Genomic DNA, 15964 nt, shown 5'->3' on the forward strand with positions numbered 1-15964 from the left:
CACAGTGCATATTTCGGTTAACATTACTGCTTATCATTATTCTGTAGGTCCATACGATTAAAATGATACCCTACTTATATAGGTTTGATTTTGTTGTGCTTCTGGAAAAAAATCATAACTACATGCAGGAAAATGTATACATTTAAAAATGTCCTCTTCTGACCCCTATAACTTTTTTATTTTTCCACATACAGGGCGGTATGAGGGCTCATTTTTTGCGCCGTGATCTCAAGTTTTTATCGGTATGATTTTTGTTTTGATAGGACTTTTTGATCACTTTTTATTCATTTTTTAAAAAGTGAGCAAAATACGCTTTTTTGGACTTTGGAATTTTTTTGCGCGTACGCCATTGACTGTGCGGTTTAATTAACAATATATTTGTATAGTTCGGACATTTATGCACAAGGCGGTCCCGAACAGCCCGACTGACTAGCCGGGATACTTTCACTTTCGCTTTAGAAGCGGTGGTCAGCTTTGACCGGCGCTTCTAAAGGGTTAATAACGCACATCGCCGCGATCGGCGATGTGTGGTATTAGCCACGGGGCCCGGCCATTGATGAGCGCCGGGACGACCCGATGTGATGCGGGGTCGCCGTGACCCTGCATCATATCGCGGGAGTCGGCGCAGGACGTAAATATACGTCCTGCGTCGTTAAAGGGGTACTCCCGAGGAAAACTTTTTTTTTTTTTAATCAACTGGTGCCAGAAAGTTAAACAGATTTGTAAATCTCTTCTATTAAAAAATACTAAAGAGAAATCCAAAAAAGAAATACATTTCCTCTGATGTCATGGCCACAGTGCACTCTGCTGTTCATTTTAGGAACTGTCCAGAGCAAAAGAAAATCCCCATAGCAAACATATGCTGATCTGGACAGTTCCTAAACTGGACAGCAGAGGTCAGCAGAGAGCACTGTGGTCGTGACATCAGAGGAAATGCATTTCTTTTTTGGATTTCTCTTTAGTATAAAGCCCCTAAAAAGTAATGGAAGGATTAAGATTTTCAATAGAAGTGATTTACAAATCTGTTTAACTTTCTGGCACCAGTTGATTTAAAAAAAAAAAAAAAAATTCCATGGGAGTACCCCTTTAATAACAAGTTTTGAACATGAAGGCTGTCTACTCTTGCTGGGTCATTTATACCCTCTCTTGTTTGCTAATGTCATGGCTCTTGTGAAAAAGAGGAAAAAGGAGTGCCCGCAGACATCCCCCCTCCCTGAAACCTTGGGGTGGAAAGATCATAGTAGGTTCCATAGCAGTCTCAGAGCTAGCTGTCATCTACATCATAATCCAGTGTTTCTCCACCAGTGTGCCTCCAGCTGTTGCAAAACAACAACTCCCAGCATGCCCGGACAGCCGTTGGCTGTCCGGGCATGTTGAAAGTTGTAGTTTTGCAACAGCTGGAGGCACACTGGTTGGGAAACACTGTCGTAATCAGTTGCAGCATGGCCGGTTGTGTGTAGCTGGAGTTTTATCAGTGTGGCCCCTCAGGACCCCAGAACAATATGTGATTATATGTCCTTGACTGTGCATGCAATGTGCGCTGCGGACCAACAACACTAAAGAACCTTTAGTGACTCAGCTTCAGGTGGAAAGAGGGAAACATTTTCTGGTTGCCAACAATATGAGTCACCTTATCACCAATTCACAGATCTGTGCTGGTAATTTAAGTATTGGTATTTAACTTCCCTATGAAAACAAAAATTTCTATATCTACAGGCCAACCTACTCCAGATGCTAAAAAGCTGTTTATCGGATTCTTATACTAGTATGATGTATAAATATCACCAAGGAATTATTAAGGCTGGACATACATAAGACAGAAATCAGTCCTGGCATTTACACCATGCCAGTTTGGAAATCAACGCACCTTTAAAGGGGTTATCCTGGAAAAAAAAAATTTTATATTTCAACTGGCTCCAGAAAGTTAAACAGATTTGTAAATTACTTCTATTAAAAAATCGTAATCCTTATAGAACTTATGATCTGCTGAAGTTGAGTTGTTCTTTTCTGTCTAAGTGCTCTCTGATGACACCTGTCTCGTGAACTGTCCAGAGTAAAAGCAAATCTCAATAGCAAACCTCTTCTACTCTGTGCAGTTCCCGAGACAAGCAGAGATGTCAGCAGAGAGCACTGTTGCCAGAAAGAAAAGAACAACTTGACTTCAACAGCTGATAATTATTGAAAGGATTAAGATTTTTTAATAGAAGTAATTTACAAATCTGTTTAACTTTCTGGAGCCAGTTGATATATATATATATAAAAAAAAATAATAATAATTTTCCTTGAATACCCCTTCAAATGGAAATTTTCTGGACAACGGAAAACCAGTTGTTTTGTCTGAATGTTCTAATATTCTGTACAGCACTGTCAGTCTTTACTGTAGTTCTCGCATTCTATTCTTTATCAGAACCTGCCATGCATTACCTATTAGAGATGAGCGAATTTACAGTAAATTCGATTCGTCACGAACTTCTCGGCTCGGCAGTTGTTGCCTTTTCCTGCATAAATGAGTTCAGCTTTCAGGTGCTCCCGTGGGCTGGAAAAGGTGGATACAGTCCAAGGAGACTCTTTCCTAGGACTGTATCCACCTTTTCCAGCCCACCGGAGCACCTGAAAGCTGAACTCATTTATGCAGGATAAGTCATCAACTGCCGAGCCGAGAAGTTCGTGACGAATTGAATTTACTGTAAATTCGCTCCTCTCTATTACCTATCCTGGTATCCTGGCATTACCTATCTAGACTATCGGGACCAATTGGAGAATGGACAGGATTTTACAATGCAAAAGGCAAAACATTTGCATTTTAGGCTTGAGGTTCTCAATTGATTCTACAGACCTCCACACTTCGTTCAATCACTAGCAGCACATAATACTGTGTACTGATACAGTCTGGCAGACATTACTGCACCCGCATGACTCCTGCAAACCCAGGGATTTTATCACAACAAGTAACACAAGTGCTATGTATTGGCCAAATCCCAATGTTATACCCCATGGGTTTTAATGGTATTTACTGTCACCATCACAGTACAGCTTGTATAGTGAACGCATAGATTAGGCTGCGTTCACATGGCCATCTACCATCTAGACCCATCTTGTTCTTCTCCCGTAAAAAAAAAAAAAAAAAAAAAAGACATAATGTTTTGTTTTTTTTAAACGACAATTAGAGATGCATACTGGTGTTATCCATTTGTATCCGTTTGTATCCGTTATTGTTCAGTTAATAAATAAAAAAAAATGTTTTTTGTTCTGAGGATGCTCAGAAGTAAAAACAGATGCAAACGGATGACAAAAGGCTCATTAAAGGTGACATAGACTTCAATGTTAAATTTACTGTATCTGTTTTTTCTTCCGTTTTCTTTTCTTGAAAATACTGCATGTGCTGTTTTTTCTGCCGTAAAAAAAAAAAAAAAAAGAAATGAGTGGAGACGGGTACAAGCGGATGTAAACGGATTGTAAAAAAAAAAAAATCCCATTGACATGAATTGGATTTTTTAAAAACTATTTTTAATCCGTTTACAGCCTGCAAGAACGGAACCGATAAGGGGATAAAAAAAATGGGGACAGACGGCCGAGTGGACACTGGTTCTTTATTAGACAACATTCCCAGGAAAGGTGTCTAGGTTTCTCAATTATTAGGGTGCATGGACACTACATGTTGTGGCTCCATGGTATGGATCCCATGGGAGAAGCTCAAAACTACCTGCTGATGTATCTGTGTCATACCCTTGCCATACCGCATTTAATCCAATGAACCAAACTAAGTCAGTTAGTCACTCCATTTGGGTCTTTTTCAGTTCTTATCTCACTTTTCACCGGAACAAAAAGCAGCAGCAAACCACAATTTTAGCACCGGCAGAAAATTACTCAGAGCATCATATTGCCTTCCAATGGCTTATCTTCTATTCAGTGATGCACATGAATTTGGCCGTCAATATGATGCAAAAGAAGATGAGATTCATCAGACCAGGCATCTTCTTCCATTGCACCATGGTCCGATTTCGATGTGAAGGTGTATATTATAGGCACTTTTGATGGTAGGAAGGCGCCAGCATGGGCACTCTGATGGAACTGCTGCTGCAATGCTCCATACACAGCAAGCTGACATTGAATAGCATGTACAGCTATGTACAGCTACAGCATATACCTTATGTTCTGACATCTTTCTACCATGGCCAATATTAACTGTCCAGCAGTTTTTGGTAGAGTAACTCTTTTAAGGGATTCGAACTGATTGACTACCCTTTGTTTCCTATATGCATCAATGAACCTTAGGCACTGATGGCCATGTCACCCCTTGGATTACTAACCAATGCATTATCGTGGACACCACAAAAAAATTGCTGTTTTTGCAGATGTTTTTATAGTCATGGTATAGATAGGTTGTGATCACTTGGTGGTGTACGGTGTCCATTTTAGAACATCGTCAGTCGTCAGCTGCACCTCCGTCCTCCGTCAGGCAAAACAGCGTCCCTCCTCCTTCCTCGGACCAATCGCTGTCAGTTGTCAGCCGCAACTCTGTCCTCCGTCAGGCGAAACGGCATCCCGCCTCCTCTCTCACACCAATCGCTGCCATCCTTCATCCACAACTCCCTCATACGAAAGTCCCTCATCCAAAACGCCGTCATGCCTCAGATGATTCTCCCTCAGACGCAACTTCCTGCCGCATAGCAGAGCCGATGCTACACAGCACTGTATAGCAGAGCCGACATTGAATAACATGTACAGCAGAACCCATATAGCAGAGAGCCGACACTGACTCGGCTCTGCTACATGGCAGGAAGGTATTTCGTCTGAGGGATGACAGAGTTTTGGATGAGAGACTTTAGGATGACAAAGGAGGGAGGAGGAAGTTGCGGCTGATGCCTGATGGAGATTGGTCCGAGGGAGGAGGCGGGATGCTGTTTTGCCTGACGGAGGACGGAGGTACGGCTGACGACTGACGATGTCCTAAAATAAACACCACAGTGGTGCACAAGGAGGTACATACATGTAGAAAAGAAACATTGTTTATCAAAGTCTTACATATATATATATATATATATATATATATATACACACACACAAGACACATTTTGGTAAACGCAATGCCTTCCTCAGCAAGATGTTTTCTGAAACATGTTCTGTATACCCTTATATGTAAGACTTCTTCGATAAACAATGGGGGGGGGGGGGGAGATCTATCAAAGGATTTACCTGCTTTTTTGGGTTAAAAAAAGTGGACAATTTTTTTTTTTACAGAATATGTTGCAGTGCCCTTAATTTGTCACAAACTTACACAAACAAGCGGGTTAAGAAGTTGCAGAGAAAGCCACAGAGGAGGCACCATACAAAGTGGTGTACTGGAGTTAGAAAATGTGTGCCAGCACCATATTTATCACCGTTTGATAAATTTGGCGCACATACATTTTTTTCACATACACAGTTCTAAAGAAGCCTTCACCTACAACGTCCCCCCCCCCCCCCCCCCCCCCGATTATTCCAGCACAATTGTCTCAAACTGTGGCCCACCAGATGTTGCAAAACTTCAACTCCCAGCATGCCCGGACAGCCAACTGGGAGCTGAAGTTTTGCAACATCTGGAGGGCCACACTTTGAGACCACCATTCTAGCAGAACTTAATGAGTCCTGGGACCTTGACTTCACAGTCATCTTGCGCCCTCCCAGTTTGACTCTTGTCAGATCCTTACACTTGACCATTTGTCTTGCTTTTAACGCATTAACTTCAGGAACTGACTGTTCACTTGCTGCCTAATATATCCCACCCATTGACAGGTGTCATTATATTAATAAAATTCATTTGTTTACTTGCAGTGATTTTAATGTTCTGGTCGATATGTATGTATGTATATATATATATATATATATATATATATATATATATTGGTTTGGAGTAGCCGTATTAGTCCAAATGCAAATGCAAAATCATAAAATGTTGCGGAATCTTGTAATGCCTTTTTTATTGGACTAACAGTATTTTGTAAAGACAAGCTTTCGGGATTCCTCCCTTTATCAAGAAATGCTTTTGACTTGATAAAGGGAGGAATCCCGAAGGCTTGTCTTCACAAAATACTGTTAGCCCAATAAAAAATAAAAAATAAAAATAAAAAATAAATATATATATATATATATATAAAAATACATATATATATGAATATATATTTGGTGGTGGAAGATGACTAGCACTGCTCAGAGAAAGTTGCCCACAGAAAGTGATGTCTCATTTGCCATGTGGTCGGGGGCACGTCTGTCACTATTGTGACTGTCCCTCGTATCCTCTGCACTAGAACACAGCAGGAGGGGGGGCGGAGAGACAGAGTCCAGTGTAACCTGTTGTACAAGCATATGAGCTTCCAAAAAAGGCAGGAGGAGGGACCGAAGAGGATTAGACAGCAGCAGCTACAAAAGAAACAAGCCACAATCATTTCTGGTGTTTAAGGAACTGGCCAACAAGCAGGGAGACTGCGAAGCTCTCATTGTACCCAGCACCGTCACAGGCAGGATAAGGCGGAGAGAATAATATCCCTCTTGGTTTATTAGGAAGCTATTCAGACACCGGTTGGCGGGAAGGCAAAAAAACAGCTTTGGAATAATGCTGACAGCCTAACGGGGTCCGCTGCCAAGGCAACGCTTTTCCTACACTGCGATCCTGAAAAAACTCCAGCAACCCTTATGCGCATGGTGCCAAAAATGAGGGTAAGCAGTAGGTTTGTATGTGCATTTTCTGATTTGAGGTTGAGCTGCGGATATCGGTGATTCCCACCCGGGAGATTTAGCCGCAGAAGATGTTTTCGAAATATTGGCTCATCTGAAAACACCTATTTGTTAGGTTCTGGAATTGACAGTGAATTGCGCCGGTTTTCGTCTTGGAGAATCAACGGAGAGTGTCTTCATCTCTGTAGTGTGCATCGGGAGATCTTAGAGCAGGCTGCATTCCAGGCTAGTGTCAAGTGGTCAGGGGAAAATCCTTATGTATCTGACAAGCATTGGTTGGGAGGAGCGGGGGTAACCCCCCCGAAGATGTCTTGTGTCCTAGGACCAGGCGGTGAAGCTCGAATAGTAAGATACAGAGCACATGTGTCGGTTCTGTTGCATCGTATCGTTCTGTTGCATCTCATATCTATCTATTTATCTATCTCGTGAAAGTTCATCTACATTGTGCGTCATCGGGTTGGGATGTTTTTGAAACAGCTGTTTAATAGGTTTATAATTGCAGGTTCTTTTGTTTTGTAAACTTCCTTACGGGCACAGTGGTATATTTGTAAACAAATATCATAGTGTGGTATATAGGTAGTAGAATCTACAAACAAGGGGAGAGGGGGTCAGCTAATCGATGTGTTTTGGGTCCTATCCAGTGTCGATAAGAGCAAGGTGAACCAAAGAAAAAGACCAGACACTAAAGCGATGCACACCCCGATGGGGTGTGCATCGCTTTAGTGTCTGGTCTTTTTCTTTGGTTCATGCACACAGGTAATAGAGCTGAGTTTGTCATTTTAATCATTCGTCTTTATTGAAATTTGCCACATGACCTCCAAAGGTCTGACAGCCGCAGCTCGGCATCTGACTACACACTGCAGTTAGCATCATATGACAACACATGGTATTTTTTTTTTTTTTTAAAGGAGAAGTCTGTAGAAGTTGATGATATCTATTGACAAAAATCTGCAAAAATTGACTGGTCCTATTAAGGGGTTATCCAGGATTAGAAAAAAACTGTTTTTTTTAATAAATAAATAAATTTAAAAAAAAGAAAGAAAGAAACAGCGCCACACTTGTCTTCAGGCTGGCAGTGTAATTGCAACTTGCCTCGATTCACTTCAATGGAACTATGTAATACCACACGCAAACTGAGGACAAAAGTGGTGCTGTTTCTGAAAAAAGAAGTAGCTATGTTTTTGTAATTCTGGATAACCACGTTTGTGGGGGTGCATGACGTAGTAGGATTTATTAGATTAATACCGCAGTCCTATGCAAAACTGAATGCTGCTGCACTTGAAATGTACACCTATGCTACGTGTGCATTTTGCCAGCTACAGTAGAAATAGTAGTGAAGTGCTGCTATATTATTATCCTTATATGTCTGTACTGGGACAAATCCCTGGTGTGGCTGTGTTAAATTCCCTGCAGAGCAGAGCTGAGTGTGTGATCAACGGGCTCCCAGTGCAGGGCCGTGAAAAGATCCCAATGGAAAGGGACTGTTTACTGTACATGTGGTTTACACTAGAGCTGATGATGCACAGAGCAGGTGCTGCCTCTTGCTTTGTGTTTTTCTTATTGTTTTTTAGTTTTTTTTTTAGATAGCAAACAAGACAGGAATTTCCCTATTCTTCCTCTGGCACTTGTTTTTTCCACTGCGTTTCTCTTGTAGACAGACACACCACTACTGCTGGTTTACCTCTTCTTGTTTTGATGGACTTTTCCAGAGAAGTCTTTAATCTACTGCAGAATGCCCGGCTATTAGAGTATGAGCAGATGTAGCAGAGCTGAGATTGTCAGTCGGCACAACGTGTGATACTGTGATGTCTGAAAACGATGCAGAATTAGACTGGATTCACAGCCCGGAACCGTATTGAAAACCGTATGCATTGACTCTCCATTGAAAACTGTATGCCAAAAGATGCATCAGGTTGTGTCAGTTTTACATCCTGTACGGTTTTGTCCGTTTTTTTTCCCGTACCCAAAAATGTAGCCTACCACGGTTTTTGGTCCGGGTGAAAAACCATATTGAATGAAATACTTTTTTTTTTTTATAACATGGGAATCAATAGGAACTGTACAGATTTGTATGTGTGTAGGGTTCCATCCGGTTTTCACCATACGGTTTTTGACTTTGCACAGTTTTTTTCTTGGAATTTCAATCAAACAAGTGAAACTTTATTCATAAAGGAATGAAAAGTAAAAAACGTTTATGTTTTTTTCTTAAAAGATGGATGCAACCGGACATCATTTTTCAAAGCGTATACGGATTCAAATTTGTACACACGTTTTGATACAGTTTAGTCCGATTTTGAGGAATCTGTTTTTTTTTAATCAAAAACCTGATACGGGAACTGTATTGCAAAAACGTGGTGTGAACCCAGCCTTAATGAAAAGCTTCAGCTCCGGGTAATGATATTAAGAGATCTGAATGGAGATATGATGGGTCAATAAATCGGAAGTAAATGATCATTACTGGATACAAGAGAGGACTGGAAGTGTAAGGAAATCGAGTCCAGGATGACAGGAGGAGAACAGGCAGAGGTGACAAAACTGTTCTGATGAACCTCATTGCCGCCCACCTGGAACAGTGTTTTCCAAGCAGTGTGTCTCCAGCTGTTGCAAAACTACAATTCCCAGCATGCTGGGAGTCGTGGTTTTGCAACAGCTGGAGACGCACCGTTTGGAAAAACCAGGCACGTTTTTTTTAACTCTCTGGGTAAGGGTCTGAATAGTCAGCTATATCTAGCAGGTGGTGACTGAGTTTAAGGGGTATTCCAGGCAAAAACTTTTTTTTTATATATGTCAACTGGCTCCAGAAAGTTAAACAGATTTGTAAATTACTTCTATTAAAAAATCTTAATCCTTTCAGTACTTATGAGCTTCTGAAGTTATGGTTGTTCTTTTCTGTCTAAGTTCTCTCTGATGACACCTGTCTCGGGAAACGCCCAGTTTAGAAGCAAATCCCCATAGCAAACCTCTTCTAAACTGGGTGGTTCCCGAGACAGGTGTCATCAGAGAGCACTTAGACAGAAAAGAACAATCTTAACTTTAGAAGCTCATAAGTACTGAAATGATTAAGATTTTTTAATAGAAGTAATTTACAAATCTGTTTAACTTTCTGGAGCCAGTTGAGATATATATATATATATATATATATATATATATATATAAGTTTTTGCCTGGATAACCCCTTTAACCTTGTCTTTATCTGCTTTATGGCTACAAATCCTATTTCATTGTATTTTAAATGTGCGTCTCTTGGTTCCCTCAGCATTGCAATAGGATGTTGCTTACCTATATTATGTACCAACATGGGCCTTACACCTCATGGGCCTTACACCATCTCTGTCTGTTACCTGTATTATTTAGAGAGCAGTCTTGGGCCATATGGCGGAATTGCGGCGGAATTGCGGCGGAATTCGGTGTTCTCTAAACACAGAATTCTGCCCAAATTCAAGCCATATTAAAGGGGTATTCCAGGAAAAAACTTTATATATATATATATATATATATATATATATATATATATATATATGTATAATCAATCAACAGACTTCAAAAAGTTAAACAGATTTGTAAATGACTTCTATTAAAAAATCTTAATCCTTTCAATAATTATCAGCTGCTGAAGTTGAGTTGTTGTTGTTTTCTGTCTGGCAACAGTGCTCTCTGCTGACATCTCTGCTTGTCTCGGGAACTGCACAGAGTAGAAGAGGTTTGCTATGGGAATTTGCTTCTAAACTGGGCGGTTCCCGAGACACGTGTCATCAGAGAGCACTTAGACAGAAAAGAACAACTCAACTTCAGCAGCTCATAAGTACTGAAAGGATTAAGATTTTTAATAGAAGTAATTTACAAATCTGTTTAACTTTCTGGAGCCAGTTGCTAAATAAAAAAAAGTTTTTTCCTGGATAACCCCTTTAAGTTCAATGGGATTCTGCCTGCAATTCCACAAACTTTAAAGACAGGAAATTTTGCGGAATGTGAATGCGGAATTTCCGCAGTGTGAATGAGACAGCGAAATCCCACTAAAGTTAATGGGCAGTAAATTTAGTCGGAATTTTCGGCTATATTCTTCAGTAGAATTCTGCACTGAAATCCCGCAGGGTGAAAATAGCCTTAGGGTACAATTACATTGCAGAATCTCCTGGAGATTATTCCACGTTGAGATCCTGAGGGGATTCTTTTTCCCTGGAAATTCCAAGCAGAAATTGGCTTGGAAATTCTGTAGCGTGAACCTGGCCTTAGACTGAGTTCTTAGCTAAATTTTAACATCCCATCAGAAAAAAAGGGTGTGCAGACATATACCACAGTGCAGTAGTGGGCCCATTATTTTAATAGCCTGAATGAAGTTGCCAATTGACTATGTTCAAGCCATGTCCTGCATATATATACGTTTATTTTGGTGCGCTCAAACACGTGGTCTACGTGGAGTCCAGCAAAATAGGTGTAGGAAGTGGCCCAAAGTAGTCACTTGCTGACTATGTTCAGGATATTAGAGTTAAAGGGGTACTCTGGTATTGAACATCTTATCCCCTATCCACAGGATAGGGGATAAGTATCTGATCGTGGGGGTCCCATCCTGTGGATAGGGGATAAGATGTTCGACACCAGAGTACCCCTTTAATAGTCAACATCACTTTTTTTTGTGGGGTCATGGACATATAGCTAGCATGGATTGCAATAAAACAGTGTGAACCTAGCCTTTACACACACACTGAGACACAGATTGGTCCCTTTTGTGCTTATTGTAGTTGTATAAGAAATTTTCGGCTTCATCTGTCTAGCAGAGACCTCATGGTAGATATTAAAGTTCCTATTTGCATTTTTCCTTAAAATTAATTATTCCAGGAGACAATATAATGAATATATTGTGGTGAGCCACGGGGTGTGATGTGAGGTGTAAGGGGAAGATGCTGTTGCCCAGGGGTAGATGGTATTAACCCCTTCGTGTTCGTGACGCCAGGGCGGGATTTAACCTTAGTCACCCGAAGGTAGCACCGCTAGTCCTAGGTTAGTCAGGGGCAAATAATAGTCCAAGGACAGGTTAAGGTTAACGATAGCTTTTACTGAGGTAGACAGATGGTACAGTCTATAATGTTCGGCCAGGATCCCAGAGAGGTGACCAGCAACACGGGGGACCTCGCAGCTTGCTGGAACTTGCAGTGACTTGAGAGACTATAGGTGCAGGCCACGCTGACTAGAATTGACTTGACTGAAGATGATGACAGATGATAAAGACGACTTGACTTACTGACTTGTGGCTGCAATTTAGGTTGAGGCCTCCAGGTGTGCTGGGCACTGACCCTGAGATGTCTGGACGAGACTGAACCTCAGCAAGAAAGAATCACAAGAGAGAGATTGCAGCTCCTCCCCATCTTATAAAGGGGGCTGTGCAAGGAGCCCTTAGGCTATCTGCGGGTCACCTGGTACTCTCTGGGTAACAAACATATGACTTAAACATGTGACAAACATTATCATGTGACTAACAATCATGTGACCAACATCAAAGGTCCTTTACACTTAAAAGACAACCTATTCACATTATGGGGGAACACTGCAGGAGAGCCCTGAGGACGTACAGAGACTCAACCTGACAGGACTGTAGGAGCATATCCCGTACTGGGACACCACAATATGACATGCCGGTCTGTTCTGTATACGTGTTTTTTTTTTTTTTTTTTACTATTTTCAAAATGTACCATAAACCAAGCACTTGACTATTGAGCTTTTGCTAGTAAAGGGTTAATTCTCACCGGCATACTTCACTTCCGCCGTCTGGTGAAGATGTTGTAAGCGTCTGTCTGTTGCTGTTAAGTGTCTGTTCTGGAGGAGCATCATGTATTCTGCTCCTTATTAGATCCTACATCTTCAATATTTAATTATAAGAGGCGTTTTTACTAGTTTATTCCATAATGGTTTCATGTATAGTCTAGACATCTTCATGGCCATGGAAAATAGGTCATTGGCCTTAAGTCATCTATAGACCATGTACAGTTCTTCTAGACGAACAACAGAATTCATTTCACCGCAACTCAATAGTTACTCTGAGTGTTGTCAACCATTAGGGCTTAATAGATTCTATGGGGGAGATTTATCAAAACCTGTGCAGAGGAAGAGTGGTGCAGTTGCCCATAGCAACCAATCAGATTGCTTCTTTCATTTTCCACAGGCCTCTTTAGAGGCCTGTGGAAAATGAAAGAAGCAATCTGATTGGTTGCTATGGGCAACTGCACCACTCTTCCTCTGCACAGGTTTTGATAAATCTCCCCCTATATGGCAGAGTTGACGTAGACTAGAAAATTGAGTTCAGAGCTGACAAATAGAGATGGAGGTCGAACCTTTGTGTGGTGCAGGGAATAGTACACATCATAGGCCATTGTTGTTCCGTCCGGGTCTGGTTAGGGTCATGTTGACCTTTATAGCTTTGTGTTATATTCAACTGCTTTAGCTTGGTCTCTGCAGCTCCATGGAAAGCATGAAATGATTGTGTGGGGGTCCTAGGCCATTCAAGGTGTTTTTTTTTCTCACACAGTGGTTGAGTGCCCCTGACCTTTGTTCTTTTCACTTGTTTTACGTTGGGACGGATCTCATTCAGCTTTCATACTTTTAAAGTTGCTTTGATGTGGGTCTTGAAAAGAGGTTTTTGCCAAATCACAGTTATAATTGAAAGTGATTGGGTTACACACATAGTCGCTAGAGTAAGATGACTATAATTTACCTTGTGGCTATGTTCCCGCACAGTTTTTTCAGCCATTTTTTAAGCTCCAATAAAACAAGGTGCCATTTGGTCCCTTTTCAGCTATTTTTCTGTTGATCATTTTTCGGGCCATTTTTGGTCTGTAAATAGGGTTGCCACCTGGCCAGTATCTGACCGGCACAGCTGGTATTTTGGCCACCCTACCGGTATTATTATATTAAAAATACCGGCGATGCAATGGCCGCTATTTATCCAACCAATCATATACTATACTAGTGTTTCCCAACCAGAGCACCTCCAGCTGTTGCAAAACTACAACTCCCAGCCAACAGCTGTCCGGGCATGCTGGTAGTTGTATTTTCACAACAGCTGGAGGCACACATGGTTGGGAAACATTGACCTGTACGATATAGTCCAACATGCTGGGAGTTGTAATTTTTCAACAGCTGGAGGCACCCCTGGTTGGGAAATATTGACCTGTACTATATACTACTTTATAGTCCAACATGCTGGGAGTTGTAGTTTTCATTTGGGGCAGCTGCTGAGCCCCAGGCTGTATCAGGGCATGCTGGGATGGAAAAAAAAAAAGCGATCAAACAGTCACATCAAAACATAAATGGTACTGTTAAAAACTACAGATCGGGGCGCAAAAAAAGAAAAGAAAAGAAAGTCATAGGGGTCACAATAGGACAAAATGTCCCCCACATATGTGTATCCTGTGATGTTACACATATATAATTAATTATGCAAACTAGCATGGGCAGTATTTTTTTGCAAGAAAGGTGGCAACCCTAGCTGTAAAACAGTTGTTTTAGGGCTCAAAAATGCCCCAAAGTACTCTTATGTATAAGCCTTATGTATATAGCCTATTTTTTATAGGACCAGTTTCATGGGGAGTTAAAAGGAATCTGTCATGACGTTAATGATGCCTGAACCTGAAGTCATCAGGGTGGTTCTCGATGGCTTCTGCCTCCCTTGTCGGCCTTAAAGGGGTAGTCCAGTACTGATAAGTTTCAGATACCGGGGGATCCGACCACTGGGGCCCCCTTGATCTCCTGTACGGGGCCCCGGCTCGCTGGCCAGATAGCGGGTGTCGACCATCGCATGAAGCGGCAGCCGACACGTCCCCTCAATACTGCGCTATGGCAGAGCCAGAGATTGCCGAAGGCAGCGTTCTGACTTTGCCATAGCGATGTGTTGAGGGGGCGTGTCAGCCACTGCTTTGTGCGGTGGTCAACGCGTCCTCTTCCCGCGGGCTGTCGGGGCCCCCATACAGGACAGGAGATCGCGGGGGGCCCCAGCGGTCGGACCCCCCGCGATCTGAAATGTATCCCCTATCCTTGGGATAGGGCATAAGTTTTTCAGCACTGGACTACCCCTTTAATTTACAGATCTCTTTATACCTAAATAGTAATGCATCTATCTATCAAGGCTTGTGGGGAGAAGCCAAAGAGGACTGCCCCATAGAATTGTGGTTCAGGCAGAATGGAAGTCACTTTTTAAAGGTGTTATCCAGGAATAGAAAAACAGAGCTACTTTCTTTCAAAAAAATGCTCCCCGTCTGTCTCCAGATTGGGTGTGGTTCTGCAGCTCAGTTCCATTGAAGTGAATGGAGTCAAGTTGTAATACCATACACAATTTTACCTCGAATATCGTCACTTTGCGATTTCGCGAATATTTAGAATGTAGTTATGTATATTCGTAATGACGAGTATTCGTTTTTGCTTTTTTTTGCGAATATGCAAATATTCGCCAATATCGCCACTTCCAGGAGAGGACACTGATCCCTCCCATCTTTTAGGTGAAAGATATAATCTCGCATGCGCACTATGGGAACTTCATTACGAATTTTTGCATGAAAAAAAAAAAGAGAGAGCGAACATAGCAAATATGCTATATGCGAACATAGGATGAATATCTTAGCGAAATATTGCGAATTCGATTATAGCCCCTGCCGCATCACTAGGACAGACAGGGAGCTGATTGTTAAAGAAATTAGCTCCGTTTTTCCACTAGCGCCAGTGATGACAATAATATTTAGGACCTACAGCTTGAGAAACTCCAGATAGATCTATTGGTCCTATCTGTTGAGCCATTTCTCTTACAATTAGTAAATGCCAATTTTTTTTTTCTTTACTTTGTAAAAGCTTCGGCTGTCTAATCTACTTAACGTACTCATTCTTGAATTTTTCATTATTTATACCACCTGCATAAATAATTAACAGATTTGTGAATTCATTGAAGTGAAGCATCATGTAGTACGGTAAATTTATGTCTTATTTATCAACATTAAAAAAACAGCAGAGCCTCATTCCATAATATTTCTGAGAATTGTGAGTACATTGGAAAAAATTAGTTTTTGCTCCTTCCCTAAATTTAGTCCTTGTTTTAATCGAGATGAGCTGCAAAACCAGATACAACTTATTACAGTGACCCCTCGACCTACGATGGCCCCGACATACGATAATTTCAACATGCGATGGTCTCTCAGAGGCCATCGCATGTTGAAGGCAGCATCAACATACGATGCTTTTGTATGTCGGGGCCATCGCATAAACGGCTATC

General features: G+C 41.4%; 1 protein-coding gene across 10 annotated transcripts in view; it reads left to right on the forward strand.

Moving 5' to 3' along the window:
• LOC130349629 (ras-GEF domain-containing family member 1A) overlaps nucleotides 1-15964 on the forward strand; it is a 480894-nt gene that overhangs the window by 426848 nt on the left and 38082 nt on the right. Inside the window, exon 1 of one of the 10 annotated variants that reach the window (XM_056554848.1) lies at nucleotides 6423-6696. The exons of 5 other annotated variants lie outside the window; for them this stretch is intronic. In XM_056554848.1, coding sequence (XP_056410823.1) covers nucleotides 6673-6696 — 24 coding nt within the window. In that variant the 5' untranslated portion in view covers nucleotides 6423-6672. Of the gene's footprint in view, nucleotides 1-6422; nucleotides 6697-6757; nucleotides 7060-8926; nucleotides 9241-12325; nucleotides 12348-15964 lie in introns of those variants that run through there. 4 more of the 10 variants (XM_056554847.1, XM_056554856.1, XM_056554849.1 and 1 more) reach the window with 4 other exon arrangements.

This window comes from Hyla sarda, unplaced genomic scaffold, assembly GCF_029499605.1.
Source record: "Hyla sarda isolate aHylSar1 unplaced genomic scaffold, aHylSar1.hap1 scaffold_92, whole genome shotgun sequence".
In the NCBI taxonomy this organism is placed as follows: domain Eukaryota; kingdom Metazoa; phylum Chordata; class Amphibia; order Anura; family Hylidae; genus Hyla; species Hyla sarda.